The following is an 11,894-nucleotide window of genomic DNA, read 5'->3' as shown; positions in this document are numbered from 1 at the left end:
AATTTATAAGGTTATGAAATTACAGTACCGGTAAGTTTAGGTATAGTATAGATATAATGCCAATACAAGTCAATTGTGATCTCTTATTATGTTTTAATTTAAATTAAAAATTTTAATTTAAAATCATGTTTTGATTCCGGCGTCCTTTGCCAGTGAATAAAATACTGAGTTTTCGTCGGCCAACAGGTTGTCGGGTGAATCAAATTCAGCGATTCGTCCCTCTATTGGATACAAAAGTTATATTAAATATAAGTTCATCTATAATGTCATTGTCTTACCATTCAATACAAGAACTCGAGTCGAGTCTAATATTGTATGCAATCGATGAGCTATTGTCAGTACAGTACAGTCGGCGAAAGCTTTTCTTATAGTTTGTTGAATCAATGAATCAGTTTCGAGATCGACAGCAGCGGTGGCTTCATCTAAGATGAGTACTTTGGTATGTCTTAGCAAAGCTCGTGCCAAACATATGAGTTGTCTTTGACCGACACTCAAGTTTTCTCCGCCTTCAGATACTTTGTACTCTAAAGTGGATTCAAGTGTTGAAACAAATGTTTTGAGATGCGATAACTCTAATGCTTTCCAAATGTCTTCATCGGTATATGTATTAAAAGGATCTAAATTTTGACGAATAGTTCCACTGAAGAGTACTGGATCTTGTGGTATAATTGTCAGTCGTGATCGCAATTGATGTAAACCAATGTCACTGATGTTGATGCCATCAATTGTTATGTTGCCTTCTGTGGCTTCAATTAGTCGAAAGAGAGCTAAAGTTAAAGATGACTTTCCAGCACCTGTTCGACCAACTATTCCTATCTTTTTTTTATTTGATAAAATATATTGTAAATTAAATTTTTGTTGAAAATCTTATTACCCTTTCTCCAGAATTGATTTTAATACTGATTTGTTTGATAACTAAATCAAGTCCTTCCCTATATTTGGTGGAATAGTTATCGAAATCAATATTGCCATCAATAGGCCAACCACTTTGAGGCGCTGTGTCTTCTATATACCACTCGGCCTCAGTCTTTAAGTCAGTATACTCTAAGATGCGCTCCACACCAACAATACTACTCAAAAAAAATTGATTAAATAGTTTTTTATAAAAACAATTTTAAGATATAAATATGTAATTATTCAGTACTTAGTTTCCAAATCGGAGAAACAGCGGACCAACCAATTTAAGTTTTGTGTTGTATTTAATGCATACGAGACAATGAGCCCGACCTCACTCGCGCCCAACTTTTCCCTATAAATGACTGCAAATAGCGCTGAGAAGAATATAATAATATTGGCCACCATTTCTAAACGTATTGATAGCCATCGATTGGCCGCAACATTGGGATAAAAGCATCGGTTATTCAAATCAAGTCTATTATCAGATTCTTTAATGAATTGTTTATTGACACCATCTGTTTTTAAAATATTAATTATATAATTAATATTTAATTTATAATAATTTTTTATATTTTATAAATTACAAGCTCTTATAGTGGAAACACCGGTCAATGTTTCACTGAAATGAGCATAAATTGGAGATTTTGTGATTGACTCCAAACGTTTTAATTGACGAGAAGTTGTTATATAAAATTTCTAAATAAATTAAAATAATTTTTTATAACTATATTTTAAAAAACATTAAATTTATAAATTAAAAAAAACCTGGACAATGTAGAAAATAATTGCTATTGGTAATATTATTGCCAAAAATATAGGAATTTCTAATTATATTTGTAAACAAATATTATAAGATTAATTTAATTTATATTATTATAAAAAAAAATTAAATTTTTGATGTTTATTAAATTACCAATAGATATAACAACAATTGTTGCAATTGTAGCAAATCCACATGTTAAGCAAACTCTATGCAAAATAATTTTCAAAATAATATAATCAATTCCTGTAATAATATTTATAGTCAATTACCTAATAGTTTGCGCCAAAATTAGATCACATGTATCGACATCTTTGCTAAATCTGTTTAATATCCGACCCAAAGGTGTGGTATCAAAGAAACTCATCGGTGAATGCATTATCTGTTCCAACATTTTTAAATGTAAAAACTTTGCCGCTTTTATCGTCCCTTTGGTCAGTGCATACCAACCGAATGATACAAAAAATATTTGTATGACTCCCAACACTCCTATTATAAAATAATTAGCGTATATTAAGAGAAATATAATTATAAGTCATTTATTTCTATATTTTTGAAACTATGATAATAAAATAAAAATCATAATTCAAACCATAAATAATTAAATAATAAACATTGTTATTCTCATTAGTTGACCACTCAGATAGCCATACACTTTGTGCGGCAGTGGCCGCTTGCATGAGTCCATAGTTGACCACAACATTAATACACCAAAACCATGTGATGGCCTTAAAGTATCGAAAATACACCGAATACTTGACTCTTCCAGTTTCAGCCCTTTCCACTTCAACTAACTTTGCCTTTTCATTATTAGTCTCTTTAATAGTTCCCGACTTTGTTTTCTTTGTTTGATTTTCAACTTCTTTTTCCTCTTTGTTTAAACTGTTAGCTGAATATTGTTTAATAAGATCAGCAAAATGGCCGTTAAATTTAATGAGTTCATTGAAAGTTCCCGTTTCACTGACGGCTCCGTCTTTTAATACTATTATCTTATCTGTCGACGGAAGAAATGCCAAACTATTTGTCACTAAAATTCTGGTCTTGTCTTTCAAAAAACCAGTTTTTGAATCCAATACTTCTTCAAATATATATTTACCGACGTGTGAATCGACTATTCAATCAAATATTAATTATATACCATATTATTGATAATTTGTTTGACTAACCAGCAGACAATGGGTCGTCTAATAGATACAGATTTGAGTCGGTAAAGCACGCGCGGGCCACACTTACACGTTGTTTTTGACCTAAAATGTATAAATAAATAATATTATAACAACAATTGATTTAATAAGTTAATGATATTTTGTGCTTCATTTGAAACAAACCTCCGCTTAAGTTAATGCCTTTCTCTCCGATCTCAGTCTCATCCCCTCCCGGAAGGATATCCAGATCAGGCTTGAGAGCACAGACATCAATCACTTGTTTATATCTCTTTTCATCAAAACTATTGCCAAACAATATATTATTTTTAAGACTAGAGTTTTGAATCCAAGCCTGTTGTGGAACGTATGCTATTTTCTGTGAGGAACAGCTATAGACATGTTTTAATATTAAACAATTAATATTTTTTAATTAATTTAATTAATATAAGAAATACAATAATAATTACATGTTTACTGATCCGTCTTGTATTTCCATATCACCCAACAGTGCACTTAATAATGAACTCTTACCGGAGCCGACAGAACCAACTATTGCCACAAATGAATTCTTCTTGATTTCAATGTTAAGTCTGTGAAGTATTGTCTGGCAGTCATCGGATTCATTGATTGCTTTCTTCCAACTAAATGATCCGTTATTGACTTCAACTGCATTATTGTTATTAAACTCCCGCTGAACGTAACCACTGAGTTCGGGTGCGTTTAAAAACTTATTCAAACGCTTTACTGAAACACTTGTCTATGGATTAATTTTTTTAGATAAAATTTATATGAATTTATAAAAACAATTTTAATACCAAAATTATATTAGTGACCAAATATGGTAACATTGATAACGGAAATCTCAATATATTAAAGAGTGCGAGCGATACAAATGCTTTTTGAGCGGTCAGTTCATTGTCGGGACTCATCAATACATAAATAGCAAACGTTATAAAAGACACGAAGAAAGGGGCGCACATCCAAAGACTCATTAAAGCACAGCCGATATAATTAATTGTTCGTAAATTTCTTAGTTCTTTGTTTCTAATCTTCAGTATGTCGTCCATAAACGCCTGTTCCCAACCATAAAGTTTAAGTACTTTAATACCACTTAATATCTCATTCATAGCTTTGACTCTTTCGTCTTTTAGTTTCATTTGTTTAATTTGTAGTTTCTTTGAAACTTTTGTCAGATATCCATTAATAGGTACCATAAATGCCATGACAGCCAATCCTCCTAATACTGAAATACCTAATTCTTGCCATAAGAAATAAACAGCTAAAACAATCTGAAGAGGTGCGGACCAAATCAAATTAATGAATTGAGTCATTTCAATGAATCTTTGCGCGTCCACTGCCATCAGGTTTACTATTTCTCCAGTTGTTGACTCAGTTTTAGCAGTATTTGATAATCGCAATGACTTTCTATAAATAGCTGCCACCAAACAGGTCCTAATTCTCATACCAATAACCATCATTCGGTTGAAATAATAGTTCAATGATAAGACCTGAAACATTGTATTAATAAATAATAGGATTGCATAGAGGTATCCGTGCCACGTCTCTTCTGTTTTGTTTTTTATATATGACATTAAAATACTGTCAAATTTAAATTAAATATTTTATAATATTGTAATGTATTACATATAAAATATATATATTTATGATTACCTCATCAGTTGTGGACTAATGAAAGTCAATACATCATTAATAAGTTTAAAGAAAGCTCCGGCAATAAAGTAAAACCAAAACGTCCGGTACATAGTCTGCAGAATACCGACACTTGCTTTCCGTTTGTCGTCACTTTTGTCCTTATGTTTGGTTTCGTCTCTATCCTTAGTTTTAGATGTAATCTTATAATCATTTTGATTGTCATTATTTTTGATACTATTATTGTCTGAATTGGTTTTCAACTGTTGCGATGAGTTATATGTTGTTTTTTGTTTAAGTTTTGCTTCCAATGATAGCCAATGATTGTTAAATAATGAATAAATAGTAAAACTTTTGTCTCCGTGTCTTATCTGCCATAAGTTTTCAACTGTGAGCGGACTTTTCCAGCCCTGTATTGCCAGTGATGTAAACCAAGAGAAGAGTAGTCGAGACAGAAAGGAAGCGCTATCTTTAGGACATTCCTTAGGCTTGTCTTCACTGATGTCATCATTATTGTCATAAATTTTGTTATCATTATTATTGTTTTTTGGTAATTTATCAGCAAAACAATAAATGACAAATAAAACAATTGTCAGCAAATATTGTATACAAAAAAATATGAATTCATGAACTGGTGTCCGATGCCAATAGATATTCCCGTGAAGTGTCGGTGCGTTACATATAACAGCTAAACACAAATAAAACCAAATGACACCACTTGTATGAATACCACATTTTACTTGAGCCCAAAGTATACCAAATAAAACTAACTGTTTTATATTAAAAGTATTTATTTTTAAAAATTGGATTTTCAAAACTTAAGTTTTTTTACTTACCGCTGATATTAAGCGGACAATTGTTGCAATAATATCGGGTGCGGAAGCAATCGTGTCGTTGTCGAGACTGTCGTCATTGTGTTTGACTACAACAGCCACACATTCAGCAATTGCTATAATCACCGAAACAGTGGCCACTATTTGCCGAATTTTATTATAATAATTCCAAGCAATTGTTTGATTACTTTTGATGAGCACTCGGATGAGTATTGGACTGAATAGTAGTAAAAATATAAACGGAATCCAAACCAGAATTGTTTTATTGAAACATTCTGTGAGTTCCGGACTATTCGTATTCCAACTCAAGTTATTATCCTTTTTAGATATTAAGGTATAATATTATACATTCATACAGTATTATTATATTATATATAAAGTATATATATATATAATAAAAATTTATATACACTAAGTTAATAGTGTAATTATATTATATTAATGAAATTTATCACAATTTAATAATAATGCAATAAAATGTAACACAATTACGGTAGTGTAGATTACTTATCTAATGTAAATAATATATAATTATTTCTATAAAATTTCATATGACTATTGTAATCAATGATTTGAATTATAAATTTTATTTTAAAAATGTTAATTTTTTTACAAATTTATATAATTAAATTAAAGTTATATTATTGATATCATACGAAATATGTAAAATAAAGAAAATTTCATTTATTAAATAGCTTTACTACTTAAATATTATATGAATATACTAATTATTAAATTATTTATTTTTTAGTAATAATATAAATAAAAATAATAATAATTAAATTGACTATAATTTTTATACTATCGATTAATAAATCTATACAAATGATACTATTGACTATATTTTGTTAAAATTTAAAATTATAATATTCTAATTAAATATATTAATTTAAAATAAATGTAAATAATAATAATACCCAAAATGAATTTCCACAAAATTGGTCAAATTTTAACGACATCTTTATTTTTATTTTAAATATAATTTAGTTTAATTTAATTTTACAATTAGATTTTTTTCTAACTATTAATAATATTAAAAAACTTTAGTAACTACTGATGAGTTACAATAAAACAGTATATTTTATACTAAATTTTAATTATCAAAGAATACAATGATGATGTACATAAGCTTATTTATACATATGTTATAATAAAATTTGCACATAATATTTATTGCTTATTTAAAAAATATATAGTCCTTTTCAGTCACATGTTATATATCTAAATCTTTATAATAAAAAGTAATTTTTTTAAAATTTGAATACATCTAATCAAAATATATATAATTTTTATTGACTGGTTATTTACTATAATTCTACAATATTATTTGATATTAGTAGAAAAACTTGATTTTCTTAAATCATGTAAATATTGTCAATAAGATAAAATTGATTTAAAAAATATTAAACTATTAATATATAAATAAAAAATACAAGTTTATACTCAATGATATTATCTATATTTATCTATATTTAGTAATTAGATTTTTAAATATAATAATAAGATCTATTGAACGCTGCACTGAGCTGTAATGTTATGACTGATTATTAAATTTTAATGTCAATTATAAATACTAAATATAAACTAAGACTAATAATTAAGTTACTAAAGAATATTTTTTAATTTTTTGTATACTAATAATTTGTTATAAGTAAATAAATTTTAAACAGTATTTTTAATTATAAAAACATAAATATGTTAATATTGCTATATTTTAAAACACTATTTTTGATTGAATCAAATAAATTGTAAAGTGCCAATGCTCAATATTTGTCTAATTTTATATTACTTTTATCAAATGGTCTTTATCTAAAAATTTTACAGCTATAATAATTACAACAATTGTTAATGTCTAATTAATAATAAATAATGAATTTATAAATAAAAGAGTAATTAAAATCGTATTCATTTGTTTGTCTGATAATTAGTTGTTTAGAAAATGTAATTTAAGATTAAATAAAAATACTGTAAATATTTAGTTATGTACTGACATTACTGTTAATTTGAGAATTTGTAAGTTTATTAAATTATAATTTTTTTTATTATTCTATTTTTAAACTAAATATTAAATTAGTATTAAAAAACAAAATACTTTTATAATGCATAAATGATATGTTAAGACAATATAAATTTATATACAATTTTATTTACTGTATAATAATACACAGGTAAATTGTGATTATACAAAAATATATTATAAATAAATATTAATTAATTATTAATTAATTATTGAAATTATTATTAGTATTAGTCAGTTAATTATTTATTTGGTACATAACTAACATCAAAGTTTGTTAAAATTAAGTAAATAGTTGTAATATGTTTTGTGTTTTTATCTCTATGTTTACATGAGTTCACATAAATAATAATGTTTTTTGAGATTTTAATCATTTTATTTAGTTTTGTTAGATTTTGTGCAAAACTAATGTATAAACTAATGTTAAAGTTGTAACAAAATTGAACTGAATGTCATTTTACATCGATTTTGTTATTTTTAGTGCTGTTTCTGTTATTTTGTTATTGTTTTTTGGCGATTGCTTTGAAAGATAACTAAAAAACAGATGAAACAAATTTATCAAAATTAGCTCAACTTTGCAATCATTGTAAATGAACTGATGCTATGCTTTTCACTTGCAATCAAATGACGACCAGTGGTCAGCATTGTGTCTACAAGTGATACAACAGATTAAGACATTTATAAATGTGATTAATGCCTAACACAACACACTCTCTAATTTATAGACTATATATAGATATCATATAACATTACTTTCAATATCTATCAAATTATCTATAGATGAGAAAGAGAGAGAGAGAGAGAGAGAGAGAGAGAGAGAGAGAGAGAGAGAGAGAGAGAGAGAGAGAGAGAGAGAGAGAGAGAGAGAGAGAGAGATTAAATTGTTTAGTTAGTTACTTTTGATAAACTATTATATAATTTCCGTTTTATTTAACTAAAAATTGAAAAGTTTGTTAATTATTGTAGTCATTAAATTTATAATAAACTTTTTCAATACAACTGAGAATTGGATGTAGATTTTAAATTATTTTAAGTATGAAATCAAAGTTTAATTACAAATTTAATATTTTTACATTTAATATTAATACATAATATTTGTAAATAAAATCATTTATGATTTAAGGCTCTAATTTATAATATAAATATTTAAAAAAAAACTATCTTTGGAAAAAATTGTAACTTAATATTTAATTTTTATTTTACTATATAATAGTATTATTTCATAAAATATATAATTTCTATAGAATTATAAACAAAATACTTGTCTTATAAATTTGATTATATTGTGAAATGTGAATTAGCAATGTAAAATGAGTTAATAATAACATAAACATAAAAATCATGAATATTTCCTAAAATATTTTACATTTACTTAGGCGTGGTTAACATATTACGTTCGCACTTGAGGGGGAGAGGGGTTAGCCAAAGCGAACTTTTGCGAACGAGGGGAGGGGTAGAGACTTTAAGAACGTTCGCATTAAGATAATATTTTATTTCTTGTGGTGGGGTGGGGGTAGCGGTTAGGGACATGCGAACGTAATTTTTTTAAATGACTACATGCGAACAATTGCGAAATAGGGGAGGGAGGGGTCTAGATTTCTAAAAAAAAAGTGCGAACGTAATATGTGAACAACCCCTTACATCAAATAAATTAAAACTATTAAACAAAAATTGCTATCAAATTATTATAACTTATATTTAACATTAATATTAATATTATATACAGTAATCTTTGCTATTCAAAGATAATTAAGTTATGTGTCAATCATTATAAGATATTTTTTTAATTTGTTTTGTTTGTATAAAATATTTGTTAACTTAATATTTATTGAATTATAGTATATAATGGTTTGACAAAATCACTTTAATCTGAATCATCTTATTTTGTCTACAATACAATGTATGCAAAACTAATGTATTAAATCCTATGACACTATTGACATGACTTTCTCTAAGTTTGATAGAGTTGTGATACATTGAATCAGCAATTTTCAAGTTATATGATATAACTGATCACTCAATTCCTATCGGATGTTGCAATGATTTCATGCCATCATTTAGTTAATGGTAATCATTGTATTGCATACAACCATATGGGCGCCCATAGGAAAAGTTGATTTCGATAACATTTCGTATTGACTGCAAAAAACAGATAACAAAAATTTAGTATAACTTTATTGTTTTATAATACGACAATAAAAAGTACACCAAACGTACCAAAGTTTATTATTCAGTTTATTTATTATCAAATAAACAATTAAATTAATAACACTTATGATAATTGGTCCGAATTCATAAATAATTAAATTATATGATACGGGCTTAAGATTTTAGTTTATTTTTATTTAAAGTTTATATTAACTAATAAACAAATAATTTAAGTGTAACTTTAGTGCATATCAAATAAATTAATATTATTGATGGCTATTATCATAATACACATTATTAATAAATTAATTATAGTTAAAAATTAAACATACAGTATATTACATAGATAAATAATATAATAAAATTTGTTTAACCATTTTTGTATCCCAATATTTTAGTATTTTATAAAATTTTTGTTATTATAACCTAAATTTATGTTTAAAGTCAATACTTTATGTATCATTAATATTACTATTATATGAATATTTAATTAAAAATATATTAATATTTAAGTGAATTGCTGTTATATCATCCATATCTACTATTAGTTTATACTGTATGTTAAAATAAAACTATTAAAATATTTGTAATAAAATAATACACTACTTATTAATAATGCCTTCTTATTAAAGCCATCTTATAATCTCATTAATAGTCATTTCACTCTAATTATATAAAGATTGCATTGAAAATATTAATTATATACACAAAAAAACATATTATAATTAATTAATATTCTCAAAACAATTTTTAGATATTTAATAACTAAAAAGAAAAAAGAAAAAAAATAAAATTAAAAAAAGTTATTAAAGTTGGATATTAATCCAAAATTACAATGAATTATATTTATAGATGAAGTTTCTGCTTAATAATAATATAATAATTTTAATACATTTAAAAACTATTTCAATGTTATAAACGCATTCCGATGGGAATCAAAGTGTTTTTACTATTCATCACATCATTGAAGACCATGAGATAGATTTGTGGGATTTTTGCAGATGTCATCAGTAATGTTATAATTAAAATATTATAATAATATTTTATAAAATTATGTATTAAAATGTTTATTAATATATGATTGAAATATGGAAAATGAGTGGCATATTATTTAAAATTTAATGATTATAATAATTAGCATTATATAAATTTTTATAAAGTAATTTATTTAAAAATAAAAACAATGAATAAAACTTAAATTTTTAATATTATATATGATTTTACTTTACATTTCTATTTATATCACTAAATATAAAATATATGCCATAATAATAAAATGATATTAGATTAATATAAGTAATAGAAATTTAAATTAAAATAATGAAATAAAATATTTAATCTTAAAAGTTTAAGAATTTTATGGTAATATTAATACAGAGTAACATTTAAATACATTATTTTAGTTAATTAAAAAATAACCATGTTAAAATATTTATTGATTTATATTTATGTTGTTGTGAGAGCACATATTGATTAAAATATTTGTTTTAACTTACAATTCACAACATATGTCTGACCACATACTCTGGTGACTGACCGGACGGTACTGTTTCGACTCAATACTTGAAGTCTATGTCTGTCCTCTCAAAGAGAGAGAGAGAGAGAAACAATATCCAGGATTTGTATCCCCCGTTTTTACAATGATTGCATTGCACGGGGTTTTGAGAACCCTTAAACTATGTTTCTCTCTAGTATTGTTGGTTATACTGTGTATAGCACTCATAACCGCTGAGAGTGCAGTAGTTAGAGGAGTACCCCTATTAACGATAGGACAGCATTATATATGCGGACAGTTCTTCGTACACATATTATCTGTTTCCTCGCGTTAAAAATCCCAACAAACTTTCGTCCGCCCGTCCGGGTATCGATCTCGGGTTGTCGCACTCGAAAGCCGACAACTTAGCCTTTCGGCCACCGAGGCCCCATTAAAGAAAGAGAGAGAGAGAGAGAGACAGCTTTTAGTATTTTTTTGTGTTCACTACTTGTATTCATTTATATGCCATAGAATTGTATATATAGTTTTAATTTACATTTGTTTGAATTATTATAAACAAATTGTTAAAAAATATCACTTAATTTATAACATTTAAAACAAATAAACACACGACTCTAATTAAAGATAATAATAATTTATATTAATAATATGTTTAAATATTCTTTAAAAATGTATTTATATTAAAATAATATTAATATGTTTTAAAAGATGTTTAAATATGAAAATAAAAAATAAAAGCATGTCATATATAATAAGTTAAAAAATAATAAATAAAATTTTGATAAACATGAAAATACACTTATATTTAGTAGTGATTTGTTAGTAACAATACATGAATTGGTTAAGACATCAATAAACGACATATTTGTGTACATTTGAATAGAAAATAATTTTCTAAATATTTCTGTAATAACTTATATACTATAATATAATATCAATGGAGTAAATC

The 11,894-nt window shown here is 25.8% G+C and overlaps 1 protein-coding gene across 1 annotated transcript; it reads right to left on the bottom strand.

Moving 5' to 3' along the window:
• Positions 1 to 85: 85 nt before the first annotated feature.
• Positions 86 to 6,248, bottom strand: LOC128965849 (multidrug resistance-associated protein 1-like). The gene is made up of 16 exons (XM_054312627.1): positions 6,203 to 6,248; positions 5,289 to 5,603; positions 4,474 to 5,222; positions 3,618 to 4,401; positions 3,270 to 3,559; positions 2,986 to 3,191; positions 2,824 to 2,904; positions 2,250 to 2,768; positions 1,930 to 2,146; positions 1,811 to 1,866; positions 1,663 to 1,721; positions 1,482 to 1,593; positions 1,145 to 1,412; positions 875 to 1,070; positions 279 to 816; positions 86 to 221 (listed from the first exon to the last, which is right to left on the bottom strand). Exons 1-16 carry the CDS (start codon positions 6,242 to 6,244, stop codon positions 124 to 126), a joined length of 4,530 nt encoding a protein of 1,509 aa, XP_054168602.1. The 5' UTR covers positions 6,245 to 6,248; the 3' UTR covers positions 86 to 123.
• Positions 6,249 to 11,894: the final 5,646 nt, after the last annotated feature.

The sequence above is a fragment of the Oppia nitens genome, unplaced genomic scaffold (genome assembly GCF_028296485.1).
Source record: "Oppia nitens isolate AA-2021 unplaced genomic scaffold, nextdenovo-longstitch-racon4-pilon3 scaffold18_pilon_pilon_pilon, whole genome shotgun sequence".
Classification (NCBI taxonomy): Eukaryota; Metazoa; Arthropoda; class Arachnida; order Sarcoptiformes; family Oppiidae; genus Oppia; species Oppia nitens.
The sequence above is the reverse complement of the archived record's forward strand: the minus strand, read 5'-3'. Positions and strand labels throughout refer to the sequence as shown.